The sequence below is a fragment of the Hirsutella rhossiliensis genome (genome assembly GCF_020360975.1).
Source record: "Hirsutella rhossiliensis strain HR02 chromosome Unknown scaffold00015, whole genome shotgun sequence".
In the NCBI taxonomy this organism is placed as follows: Eukaryota; Fungi; Ascomycota; class Sordariomycetes; order Hypocreales; family Ophiocordycipitaceae; genus Hirsutella; species Hirsutella rhossiliensis.
This window is the reverse complement of record NW_025408681.1, coordinates 1,097,790-1,110,448: the sequence shown is the minus strand read 5'-3', so window position 1 is coordinate 1,110,448 and position 12,659 is coordinate 1,097,790. Positions and strand designations below refer to the sequence as shown.

At 60.9% G+C, this 12,659-nt stretch overlaps 5 protein-coding genes across 5 annotated transcripts; 1 reads left to right on the top strand and 4 right to left on the bottom strand.

Annotated features, from left to right (window-relative positions):
• Positions 1 to 277: 277 nt before the first annotated feature.
• Positions 278 to 1,668, top strand: HRG_10302 (beta-lactamase superfamily domain-containing protein; the record flags this gene model as incomplete). Its single annotated transcript, XM_044868773.1, has 2 exons — positions 278 to 519; positions 582 to 1,668. The coding sequence occupies 2 exons, from the start codon at positions 278 to 280 to the stop codon at positions 1,666 to 1,668; spliced, it is 1,329 nt and encodes a 442-aa protein (XP_044716128.1).
• Positions 1,669 to 2,568: 900 nt separating this feature from the next.
• On the bottom strand, positions 2,569 to 4,387 carry HRG_10301 (glycosyl hydrolase family 47 protein; the record flags this gene model as incomplete). The annotated part of the gene is made up of 6 exons (XM_044868772.1): positions 2,569 to 3,146; positions 3,274 to 3,554; positions 3,609 to 3,861; positions 3,926 to 4,107; positions 4,167 to 4,280; positions 4,326 to 4,387. 6 exons carry the CDS (start codon positions 4,385 to 4,387, stop codon positions 2,569 to 2,571), a joined length of 1,470 nt encoding a protein of 489 aa, XP_044716127.1.
• Positions 4,388 to 5,916: 1,529 nt separating this feature from the next.
• On the bottom strand, positions 5,917 to 7,181 carry HRG_10300 (binding domain of DNA repair protein ercc1 (rad10/Swi10); the record flags this gene model as incomplete). Its single annotated transcript, XM_044868771.1, has 4 exons — positions 5,917 to 6,122; positions 6,201 to 6,742; positions 6,814 to 6,980; positions 7,053 to 7,181. The coding sequence occupies 4 exons, from the start codon at positions 7,179 to 7,181 to the stop codon at positions 5,917 to 5,919; spliced, it is 1,044 nt and encodes a 347-aa protein (XP_044716126.1).
• A 528-nt stretch (positions 7,182 to 7,709) lies between these two features.
• Positions 7,710 to 9,116, bottom strand: HRG_10299 (uncharacterized protein; the record flags this gene model as incomplete). Its single annotated transcript, XM_044868770.1, has 1 exon — positions 7,710 to 9,116. One exon carries the CDS (start codon positions 9,114 to 9,116, stop codon positions 7,710 to 7,712), a length of 1,407 nt encoding a protein of 468 aa, XP_044716125.1.
• Positions 9,117 to 10,663: 1,547 nt separating this feature from the next.
• Positions 10,664 to 12,048, bottom strand: HRG_10298 (subtilase family domain-containing protein; the record flags this gene model as incomplete). The annotated part of the gene is made up of 4 exons (XM_044868769.1): positions 10,664 to 10,858; positions 10,933 to 11,445; positions 11,498 to 11,680; positions 11,773 to 12,048. 4 exons carry the CDS (start codon positions 12,046 to 12,048, stop codon positions 10,664 to 10,666), a joined length of 1,167 nt encoding a protein of 388 aa, XP_044716124.1.
• Positions 12,049 to 12,659: the final 611 nt, after the last annotated feature.

Sequence of the window (12,659 nt, the reverse complement as noted above, 5' to 3'; positions counted from 1 at the left end):
CGAGAAGTCGTCGTCCGGCACCGCCGGCTCCAGTAGGCTCGAGCGCTGCTGCTCCCCTTCTCCCCTTTGCATCATCCTACATTCCTGCGTCTTCTTGCTCGACAGATGACCGCTCATATATACGGACGCTCCTTCTCCCCTCCTCCCCTCTCCTTTGTTGGCCTTTCTTCCTCCTCCCCTGCCTCTGCATATGCCGCGGTTTGTGCGCCGGCAGATCGCTAGGCTCTGGCAGAACATGGCCGCGTCCGGCACGAGCACCCCTCTACGCGCCGCTCAGATGGAGTCGTCGACGGCCCTCGCTACGCCGCCCCAGGCCGGCTCTTCCTCCTCGTCCAAGGCGAAGACGACGACGACGGCCATGACCGTGTCCAAGGTCCCCGGCCGGACCAACATGCCGGACGAGGCGGCCTCGAACCCGCACTACGTGGTCAAGCGCGGCGTCGTCAAGGGCTTCAAGAACCCGTATCCGTCCTTCTCCAACTCGGTCGGCTTCGTGTCGCTGTTCCGGAACGTTGTCTGGTACGCCGAGTCGACGCGTGTTGCTTTGGTAGCTGGACTGACGCAGCGGCGGGACATGGCAGGCCCCTCCTCACCGGCCGCCTCAAGCGCCCAGACACGCGGCCGCCCACGGTCCCCGTCGTCAAGCCCGAGTGGCTGCCCGGGCGGCGGCGCGACGGCCCGGGCAAGCTGCGGGCGACGTGGCTGGGCCACGCGTGCTACCACGTCGAGTTCCCCTCGGGCCTGCGCGTCCTCTTCGACCCGGTCTTCGAGGACCGCTGCTCGCCGCTGGCCTTCATGGGCCCCAAGCGCTACACGCCGCGCCCGTGCGACCTGGCCGACATCCCCGTCGTCGACGCCGTCGTCATCAGCCACAGCCACTACGACCACCTGTCGCACGCGTCGGTGCTGGAGATCCAGCGCCGCCACCCGCGCGTGCACTTCTTCGTCGGCCTCGGGCTCGAGAAGTGGTTCCGCGCATGCGGGCTGAACAACGTCACGGAGCTCGACTGGTGGGAGGACGTCGACCTGACCCTCCGGCTGGGCGACGAGGAGGAGCACGACGAGGGACAGCAGCCCCAGGAGGGGGAGGCGGCGGCGGGTGGACGGCGACGTGAGGCCATCTCGGCGCGCATCTCCTGCCTGCCGTGCCAGCACACGTCGGGCCGGTCCGTGCTGGACCGCGACGCGACGCTCTGGTGCTCGTGGGCGGTGCGCTCGGGCGACAAGTCGGTGTGGTTCGGCGGCGACACGGGCTACCGCTCCGTCCCGCGCATCCTCGCGCCGCTCGCGGGCGCCACCGACGACAACAGGCCCGTGGCGGCCGACGACTCCGACTACGGCCCGGCGCACGAGGCGCTCCCGCGGTGCCCGCAGTTCCAGCAGATCGGCGAGCTGCGCGGGCCCTTTGACCTCGGGCTGATCCCCATCGGCGCCTACCGCCCGCGCGCCGCCTTCTCCGCCGTCCACGCCGACCCGCACGACGCCGTCGACCTGTTCCGCGACACGCGCTGCGCCGCCGCCCTCGCCATGCACTGGGGCACCTGGGCCCTCACCCTCGAGGACGTGCTCGAGCCCCCGCGCCGCCTGCGCGAGGCCCTGGCCCGCCGCGGCATCCCCGAGACGGGCGTCTTTGACGTGTGCGACATTGGCGAGAGCCGCGAGTTTTGACGCCCCTCCCCCGGTTGCTTCCCGTCGTCTTTTTCGCTCCTTTCTTCTCCCCCTTGTCGTAAGTGTTGCCCGCCCTCCCTTGGCTCGCCTCGCCCTTCATCGGCCCGCGCTTTTGAGACGGGCATATATAGCAGCCCGGGCGTGGGGCACGCAGACGAAAGTGAGGAAGACAGGCCCTCGTCTAGAAGCCGTTTCTTCATTCCCAAGGAGTCCAAGGGCGGCCTTCCCCGGGTGGTTGGTCGTGCGTCCGGGTCCGGACCGAAAGGCGGCGCGGGCCAGGTTCGCCGAAGGAGAGGCGCCGGTACCGTCTTGGGACCAACGTCCCATGGGCTTGTCGGCACTGACATGCTTGCTCGTGCTCTCGTCGCCGCATCCGCAGATACGATCCCGTGCGCGTGCCACAGCATCCTGTATATATATCTCTCTCTATGCGCGTCCGTGAGAATAAATGAACAGTACGTGAGCGGCCATGCCGACTATCCATAGTCTCAAGCATGCATCCCTAGTCGCATCTGCCGTTTGTGCTGCCGTGGCCTTTTCCACCAGTCTCACCGACCGTTCAGCCTGTCTCACGAGGCGGGTCTCATACGAGCACCGCTGCCGGTTCTCCCTCGCGTGCTGTGCTCGCGTCTCTCCAGTCACACCGAGGCAGAGACTCGGCACTTGATTGGCAGACGCCGTCGATGCAGTCTCCCGCTTCGGGCACTTGGGACGGAAACACAAAGAACAGAGGCAAAGTAGCTCTCGACTCGCGAGTTTGTCGGTTGGGAATAAAGTCAAATCATCTCCCATTTGTGCAGTTTCTGAACGTAGACCATCGCCGCTATGCAAGAGTCCTCCTGGACGGGGCAATTACTCGTGCTGCCAACCCCTCCGCCGGCCTCTCACTGCCGGTGATCTTCACCCGCGAATCCGGAGGGGATGCGCCTCGGTGTTGAACACAAACTTGCTCTTGGCGCCGCCCTGCAGCTGCAGCTGCACCTCGGACTCGTCCGCAAATATCAGGTACAGGTACTTGAGCGTCTCGGCCATCCAGAAGCTCTGCATCTGGTCGTAGAAGCCCCCGCCATCGGGCTGCATCACGTCGCGGAGCTCCGCGTACCCGCTGCCCGTCCGGCACGCCTTGCTGATGCTCCCAAACGCCTGCCACGCCATTTTCTGCCACTTGTCGTCGCCCGTGAGTCTGTACGCGTAGTATATGCTCTCAAGCGTCTCGGGCCGCAGAATGTACGAGCCCGCCGTCGTGTAGAAGCCCGACTTCTCGTAAAATTGGCGCTGCGACTGGGGCGGGTTGTTGTTGCCGCCTCCCCGGGGCAGCGTCGCGTCGACCCAGCTAAACACCTCAGGCCCGATGCCCGAGGGAGACTGACGATAATTGTTAAAGTACGACTCGGCCAGCTCGAGCCCAAACTTCTTGTACTTGGCTTCGTTCAGGACAACGCCGCCAAGGATGAAGCTGCCTCCGGCGAAGCTTGCCACTATGGTTTTCTACATTAGCGTCCGTCCCGGGCTTCAAAAGAAAATAGACGACCGAGCCAAGGGGCACGTCGTTAAGGGGGAGGTATTGGAGGGCGTGTCTTCAGTGACAACAGCAGCGGCACTTACAATGAGTCGAAACGGGATCCAGGGTCTGCCCAGAAAACTGTGACAGATACGTCAAGTCCTTGCGACTCGTCGGGTGCGATGCCAGGTGCTTCATGGTCGAGTCCGCCGCCAGCACCCATCTCTCCTTGTATTCGCCATAGGCCTCGGGGTCGTACTGGTACATCTTCATGAGATACTCGTAGAAGCTGTCCGTGCCGCCCGACCAGCCGCCGTCGCTGTTCAGGAAGCTGCCGTCCGCCGTTGACAACGTATTGCCGACCAGGCCGGGCCAGGGCTCGGGGCTGCCACGGGGCCGAAGGAGATGAGACTCGGCCCTGTCGACCAGCTTGGCATACTTGGGGTTGCCTGTCAGGTCGCTGAGCCGCGTCCACTCCAGCACAAGCGTGCCGGCCTCGGCGAGGCTGTTCTCGTTGCTGCCGCTGGTGCGTTTGGAAGGATTGAGAAAGACGGCCGAGTCCGGGATGCCGCTCGGAGTGTCAAACGCAAAGCTGAGAGTGTCGGCGAGGCTCTCGGCCTGCTTCAGGAGTGTTTGCACCTTGCGAGAGTCAAGTTTGAGGTTCCTCATCGGGCCCTTGAGCAGGTCGTAACCTACCACGGCGGTCAGCGGGCGCAACAAGGGAGAAAGTGCAAGATGTAAGCACGGCGACCATACCAGAGATTAGGCCGCCGAGATAGCGGATGTTGGTCTCGAAGAGCGAGATCCGGTCGTCAGGCCTCGCCGTGGTGGTGAAGTCGATCTTGGCGATGTGATCCAGCATCCGGTGGATGATGCCCGTCTCGCCCATGATAATGGCCGTCGAGAGAGCATCCACCACCGTCACTCCCCAGCCGTTCCTGTGGACCTCTCGTCAGTCATGCATTTTTTGTGGCCATAGAGCAAGGCCCACACCCACCGGTCATCCTCGAACCCGTTGCTCACTGGGTGCAGAGTGTCGTGGGGGAACGAGTAGTTGTAGTAGCCCTCCCACGAGATCTCGAAGGCGCGCTTGACGGCCTCGGCTTTTTCTCTGTCATGCCTTGGCCGCCTTTCAGCAGCGCTCGCAGCCGGCGACGGAACGGCCAGCACGGTGGTGGCCAGCTCGAGGAGCAAAAGGGAGCCGGTAGTGAACCGCATGATGCTGCAAGGTCCCCGGGTGGGCAGCTCGCTCTGGTACGACAAGCAAAGGTCCGGTCGACGGTCGGCGTGGTGCTGTCCGCCAAGACAAGAGCGCGGGCGACGAGACACGGCCTTTTATTCCAGTTCAAGGGGGACGCGTAGCACGCGTCGGATTCCGGCACGGCAGCGGCTGTGGTATTCTAAACGTTCTACTAATGAGAGTCCAAGACATTGGTGGTGGGCCAAGGAATTGAATAACCCCCTGCCGTCTAGCTTTTCCTTGGAGGGCTTGCGTCTTTAACTTTCCGAGAGCGCCGTGCGTCTACATCACCAGAGACCACCTGCATGATGCATGATGAGTATGTAGGCTAAAGGATTGCAAGCTCTGGCGCAAGCGGCACAGGGAGGCGGCAGGTGACACATCAAGGCCGGGTCGGCATTGTCTCGCAGCACAGCGGCGCGCGCCGCGCATGCCGTGTCGGCCCTCGTTGGCGGGAACAAGACGTTGCTCCCTCGCGGCGGCAGGGCCGTGGAGATGGCTCTCCTTAAGCTGCTCATGGACGCGGTGCTTGTGATGAAGTGGCATGCGACCGCGCAGGTCAGGTCCGGAATCTTTGGAGGGTGCCCACGTCGGGTAACCGGGATGGCAATATCTCCTGCCATCATCTGATGAGATCACAAAGTTACCGCTGTGATCGCTCCCCCCGGTTGACCAATGGCGGGAGGCGAGTGAATCGGGTCGGCTGTAACCCTGCGGGCGAGCTCCTGACGATCAAAATAGCGCTTTACCCATTGAGAATAGCGTCAGCGATGGAAGAAGCGCCGTTTCTCTCTTTTTTCCTCTTCAAGAAGCCTAAAAGCAAAGCACGCCGACGTCACACTGCGGACTGCCGTCGCGAAGAAGCGGCATCGCATCGCCGGGCAAGCATTCGGCGAACGCGTGTTGGAGAGTTTGCGGGCGCCTCCATCGTACTTCGTATTCGCATTTGCTTTTGCGAAGCCGGCCACTATCAATCTCAAGCGTGCGATCCAGCGAGGCACGCCCGAGACAAGCGCTTGGCCAGGTCATCCTGCACCGCGGGGAGCATGACGGCAGGCCACCGGACAAGCCATGCATGACGGTGTGATAACTTGTCCACGAACTCGCTGGCCACAAGCTAGTGTGGCATGGGCTTTCTCATATTGGTCGATCCCTCGCATATTCCTCTCTACATGGAAGAGCGCGGCTGTAGGAATGGCGTCGCTCAGCCCTAGCAATGCAGTCTGTATTCCCTCGAGTCCAGTCTAAAAGCCTTCCGGTGCGGGGATCCGTGGGGAAGGCTTGAAGAATGACCCGCTAGCTGCTGAGCAATGCCGGCGGCCGAGAGTGGGCAACACTCGGGATCGGAGCTCCGGCGACGTGGCCGGGCTATAATAGCTCTGCAGCAAATTCGCCGCTCATTTCAGAGGTCCAGCCTTCTGTCATGGTGCAAGTCGACTTTCCGATGCCCGCTCACGTGAAATACTTGCGTGTGAATGAATGTCTTGGGCAAGCTGACTTTCGTCACTCAGCCATTCTCGCGGAGCCTGGCCAAGGCTGCTGCAACACCCCCACTCATGGCTTCTTGACCGTCGGCTGCGCGATCTGGACCAGCAGGCTGGGCAGTCTTTCTTGACTCTTCCAAGGCCGCGGCGAGTAGGGCCTCGTCATCTTCACCGTCGTCGTCGAGGAACTGAAACTGCTTCGGCGCGACTCCGTCTTGCGTGCCCTGATCTGCCGGCAGGCTTCCGGATGGCATGTCTCTCAGGGGAACCCGAGACAGCGGCACAGCCTGCTCCAGTCTCGATGCACCTTCTCCCACGATCCGTCCGCTCGACTGCTCTCCTCGGGGCCGATCCCCAGACGGCTGCATGCCCCGTTTGGCCGCCTTTTTGGCCCGGAAGGGTTCGTCGATGGCGGCGCACCACCTCTTGACCTTGACCCCTCCCCACCCGTTGAGCATGCCGAGCTGCTCGGGCTCGGCATTGACAGCGTTCTTGAGGCTGCCAAAGTTGGCGACCAAGGCGACGGCGTCGGACTTGTTGAGGCTTCTGGGCACGGTGACGAAATCGACAAGTCTGTCCGCGTAGGTGGACGCCTGCTGGCCACGGATGGCTGCAAAGCTGGCGTTTTCGTACGACTTGTACAGCTCGATATATCGCGCCGCCTCGGCCGCCGACCAGCACAAGATGATGGTGACATTGTTGACCATGGACGTCTTGGAGAGTTCGCGCAGCGAGTCTTCGTGGTTGGGAATGTCCACCATGGTGAGGAGGACACGGAGGTTGTATTTGCCCTGCAGGTTCCGGATTCGTGTGTAGATGTATTCGGGGTGCAGACGGTGATACTTCAGACTGTCCGAACACCTTGTCAATGCCACGCCGCGAACCCTTGATGTTGCTCTCGCATTCGAGAGGGGTCTCACCTCAAGAAGAGGGCGCAAGTCGTGATCCCCAGAACGTAGTCGGCCGGAATATCGCTGTACTCCCACGGCATGGATCTGACGCAAGTCAAGACGGGATTGCCGCGCTGCCGCGGAGAGACGAGAATCGTGGAGCCAGACTGCCTCTGGGGCAGAGCCTGCGGCACCGGCTGCACGAGGACCTTGCTCGCGGGAGACTCGCTGGGGGGTGCTCTATCGAGGCGCTGCATCTTTTGCGGTACGGGCTGCCGAATTGGCGTCGTCGTCGACGGTTGAGCTGCTGCCGAGGCAGGCGGCCGTGGCCTTGGCGCATCGGCCGCGGCTGCCATGGCGGCGAGGAGCGACTCGTCGGCGCCGTAGTCGTCGTCCATGTCGTCTGCTCACTATCCAATGGCGAGTTTGGTGCTGCTGCAGCGCAAGCTCATGAGGAGTGTTGGTTTCGAGGAGCGTGGAATGGAGGGGGGACTTTTTCTAATCAGTGACGCGAGGCGAGTCCGCCCACCGCGCCTTCCACCAAAGCCAGCGTGCGTCATCTCACCCACCCGCCATGGGCTTACCCTATAGCATTTCGACTGTCGTGAAATCTTCGGCATTATACGCAATCGAGACAGATCATGATAATAACTAACACAGCTGCTTCAATGGTTACGAGGCCAAGATAGTATACATGTCAAATATTCATCACGCTATCGCCAGTTTGGCGGTTATGCATATCTATGTCGCCATCAAGGCCAAGTATCGTATCCTGAGGTATCTCATACATTTAAAGTCCTCCACCTGGGATTTGCCAAAAACCACGCCTGCACTGGGAGTGGCCCCCCCATTTGCTTGGTGTAGCGGTATTTTTACCAACTCGACACCACCTACCCTTCTCCATCAAGCACTCGTCACCCGTCAACTCAATCACCGTACTCGCTCTCGCTCATCGCCGCCTCGTCAGCCAGTTCCCTGTGAATGGCGTGCAGCGCCTTGAGCCAAGAGTCAATGGCCTCCTTGGCCTCCTCATTACCCGGCCCCGTGGCCGCAATCTGATGCCGCAGCCGCTCGTAGGCCTCAATCATGACCCAGACTTGCAGCCCAGAGGCGTCGGACTGTTTGGTCATCGCAGATGAGAGCTCCCGCGTCAGCAGGTCCAGGCCGATGCTGAATCTCAACGTCGCCGGGCCAGGCACCTCACCATCTGCCTCCTTGCCCTTTGGCGGCGGCAGAGGCGGCGGCGGAGATGCCAGCGGCGACCAGGCGGCGGACTTGCAGAATGTCGTGTCCTCCACCAGCTCCTCCTCCAAGGCAACCAGCGTCCCGTCGTCGGACAGGAGTGACGGCGCCAATCGGCTGCATCGCCGATAGTCCCGAGACTCGAGCGACGTGCTTCGACGATGCTCTTCCGGAGTCTGACTGACGATAGGCTCGTGGCCAAACTCAGCGCTGGCCTCGGGCCGGGTGTCGTCGGCGTCGTCCTCCGGGACATCTGGGTAATACACCAGCTCCCGATACTGGCGCGCAATGGTGCTGACGCTCGACATCCTGTTGAGACCGGTGGCCCCTTGTTGACTGTGCCTGGCTGCCCGCTCAAGCTGCCCGATCTGATGCACGGGGGTCTTGGCCCGTCTTCTGAAAATGGAGATTGGCCGTGCGGGCGGAATGGCCAGAGCGTGCTCTTCTTCATCCTCGTCACCATAGTTGACGGGTGAGAGCTCAGGAAGTAGATCGGGTGGAGGAGGTGGCGGCGCCCTGTCTGGAGAAGGAACCGGGGCAGATGAATACAGATGATGCAGTGAAGGAGGAGAAGGTGCCCTGCTCCGCGGAGGATGCCGGGGAGGTGAATACGGATAGTAGAGCGAAGGAGGAGGAGGTGCCTTGTCCGACGAAGGATGCCGGGGAGGTGAATACGGATAGTAGAGCGAAGGAGGAGGAGGTGCTTTGTCCGGCGAAGGATGCTGGGGAGGTGAATACGGATGGTAGAGTGACGAAGGAGGACTAGGAGCAGATGGCGGCGGCGGCGGCGGCGGCGGAGCTCTGCTCGGCGGAAGGACCGCCATCGGCTCAACTGCATGCTCCGAGTGGCTCCTCCTGACGCCGCGGTCCCGTGCCGAATTGTCGTCTCGGCTCCCCAGGGGGATAGGATTCGCCGGGTTGCCGAGCGCGCCCATCTGAAAGCCCGCCAAGCGGATGACGGCGCTGAGATCGCTCTTGCTCCAGTCCTTAAACTCGGACGACGGAGACGACGGGCTTTTCGAGGACGACGACGACGTCGGCCACAGCCTCTGCAGCTTGCCCCTGGCGGGCTTGAGGCTGGCGATGCTCATGATGGATCGTCGGTGCTGGCTGCTTTTGGTTGTCGTCGTCGGCGACGTGCACATGGTGTAAGTGGGCGACAGCGAGTCGGCCGCCCCCGCCGGTCTGAGCCCGCGGCTGTGCGTCTCGAGCGATGGCATGCTCTTCCTCATGATGCAAAGCAAGCATACAAAATATGTGGTGGAGGAGAAAAAGCTTGGATGAGAGAAGGGGTGGGACTCCGACTCCGACTCCGACGGCGCCCTTGAGATGAGAAGTGTCGACGAAAGAAGAACCAGAAATTTGAAGGGAGGCGCCCACAGCTGACCTTCTCTATTCAAGGGAAGTGAGAAATCCATCAGCGGCCCGTCGTCCAGCATTATATCCGGGCGAATCCCAATCCCCCTCCCCGGCGCTCAGCACCGCCCCGCTGCTGAGCGCCGCAACACGGCGGCTGCGTATATGCAAGCCATTACAGTAGCACAGGCTTCCGAGTTTTGCATCCTCTCGTGATTCGTACCCTTCGCGCTCAGCCCCAGACACGCGAAACCCGGGCCCCCCCTCCCTCCCAGTCAGCCTCCTCGCCAGCCATGGGAGGAGGGGGGACCCTTGCATGGATGCATGATCTGCCGCTGATGGGCGAAACTCATCAGGGAAGCGGGGGCGGAGATGGGCGGGGCCGCCCTTCTCGCCGTGTTCTAAAAAAAGAGCGGGAGAGAGAGAAAATCATGTAAAAAGGAAAGAAGGTGGATGGGCTCACCGAAATGGAGAAGAGGGTTGTTTGATCCGACACATGTGGAGAGAGAGAAAGGCGTTTGGTAACAGATAAACGCGTACGACAAAGACGCACGCTGCACACGTAATCACCCATTCGCTCACATCAAATCCACACACACAAATAACCACGCCCAGGGCGCAATCCCGCTCGCCTCCCTCATCCGCTACGCGCCTCCCTTGCCAAGCCGAGCGTGGCGGTGCTTCCAAGTTTTTGTTCGCGAGGTGGCTTATTGTTGGCCGGCCCCGCCCAACGCCGGCCCGGGCTGATGTGGGGCGTAAGGGTGCGGGGATGCTTTGCCGCTCGACCCCGTGACCGGCCCGCCGGACGCCTTGCCGCCAATAAGGGCCCTCCCTGAGCATACGGGCTACGTACAGTGCAGAGCAAGCACAAATATACGGTACTTCGTACTTGGAAGAGCAAAAGAACAGTGTCGTAGTCAACCAAGGATAAAGACGCTTCAATGCATGAAAAAATGAACAAATGGTACTCCGTATAAATCAAGAGCTTGGTGCACCGTCTCGACCGAGGCCGAGGGAGAAATATACAAAAAAAAGGCTGGACCAAATCGCCATTCGTTGCATCTTGATGAGAACCTCGCTCGCAACCGTCTCTCCGGACCGGCCGTCGACGGGATGCAACCCCCCCCCCCCTTGTCAAGAAACACAAGGACGAGAAGAGAACTAAAACGAAACGAACATGTCGGCGCAGCATTTTCCGTTTCCAAAACTCCCTGGCCCTTCGCCATTGTCCGCTATGTTCGTCCTTTCCGGCATGTCCTACTTTTCGAAGCCGAGCGTAGCTTCACCGTCGACCCGCGCCGTTATACGCCAGCAGGTTGGCCGTATCCTCGGGCTCGTCTTCAATGGCATTTTGGACCGCGAGCCTCTGAATACGGCGGCAGAGAGACATGATGCCGTTGGCGCCCCGGAGGGCGCTGAGGTAGGCGGCGAGACCGACCACGTGAGGAGTTGCCATCGAGGTACCGGTCATGGTCGTCTGCGTTGATCGGAGCAATGTCAGCGACTTTCTTGCTTTGGACACGAGTGCGAGAGTGGGAGTGAGAAACGTACAGTACCACCGCCCGCGCGGAGAGAGAGGATGTCGACCGCAGGGGCAAGAATGTTAACAGCGGAGCCCCAGTTGGAATTATTGTAGCGCGTATCGTCCTCTGCCGTGCCTCCGACGGTGCACACCGACGGCTCCGAGGCCGGGGAGAACTTGGATGCGTCCTCGTCTTCGTTGCCGGCGGCGACGCCGACAAAGACGCCGCTGCGGACAAGAGCCGCCGCGGCCTGGTTGAGGGCGTCCGAGGACTCGCCACTGAGGCTCAGGTTGGCGACGACGCCGTTAGGACACTGCCGCTGATCTTTGTCCTTGACCACATACTCCATGCCGGAGATGATGGCCGAGTTCGGGCCGGAGCCCTTGTCGTCGAGGACCTTGACCCCAAATATTTGCGCCTTCTTAGCGACGCCATACGTCGTGCTGCCGATGGTGCCCGCTACATGCGTGCCATGCCCGTTACCGTCGCTCTCTTGGCCCTCGATGAACGAGACGATCTGCTTGGCTCGGCCGTGGAAATCCTTTCCTCGGAGCGTAAGCCTCTGCCTCTCCCCATCCAGGGCGTGGACGCACCTGATGGGAATCGTCAACACCCGTGTCGAGGACATAGGCACACGTCCCTTGGCCGGCGCTTTCGTCAAAGTTGTAGACGGTGGAGCCAGGCTTTTGGTTGGAGATGCGGCCCAAGCCCCATGGGGCATCTCGCTGTGAGAGACCGCTGATTGTGGAAAAGCCGTCCATTTCGACATACTCGACCTTTGTTGTTGAAGGAAACAGCCCTATGTCAGCGGACACAGACGAAGAGCAGGGTCATATTGCAGCCGCCTCGGAGACGAGCCTGTTCTCACCTCGGGATGATCTCGAAGGGCGCTAAGGGTTATCTTGTCCAGGTTCGAGGCAAAGCCCTTGAACATGTTGCGGTAAATGTGATCAGCACTGGCGGACATACCGCTAATGGCATCCTCGAGGACCGACACCTCGCAACTCTCCTTGAATTTGACGATGTACCGGTCGGAGATGACGTTGGCGTGGCGGGGGACTATGAGCGGAGCGGGCTTGGAACGCTTCTTGAGGGATGGGGCGGCCAGCGCCAGGGGTAAAACGAGAAGAAAAGAAAGATGCATGACTAGGAAGAAGTCGTGGGTTCTCGTTAGCCTTTTGACTTATTTACTTTGGCTTTCTCGGAAAGCAAAGGGGGGGGGGGCGGAGAGGGAAATGAAGGAGATAAATGATGAGAGACCCGGGGCGGATCCTCTGGTCGAAGTAAAGAAGTCGCAAAGAAAGAAATGGAAATGAGCGAGGCCTGCAATGACAGACATGGGAATGGATTAGACTGACCGATGGAGGAAAAGGACGCGTACTTATTCTTCTCCATCATCGAGTGGCATGACGTTGCCGGTGCAGGAGAGGCAGGCAGATGTCGTGGGGAATAAACCAGCCACCGCATAGAGCAGCCGTCTTGGGCGACCATTTCTACCACTTCAGTTAACCAGCCATATTCTCCGCAACCCCTTCACCCCTGCTCTCGAGGGACTTCATCGTTAGCCCAGTTAATCGAGCACATATATACGCTGCCCAGAGAACGAACGGTTCGGTATGCACGATGGTGGGCGGGCCTGGGGAGCTGCCAGTCCGCTGCAGGCGAGTCTCACACGTCTCCTCCAGGTCCAGACCGGTTGGAGGCGGATAGAGCCTGCGGAAACAAGAAAAAAAACTGGTTCGTCTTGATGTTGCA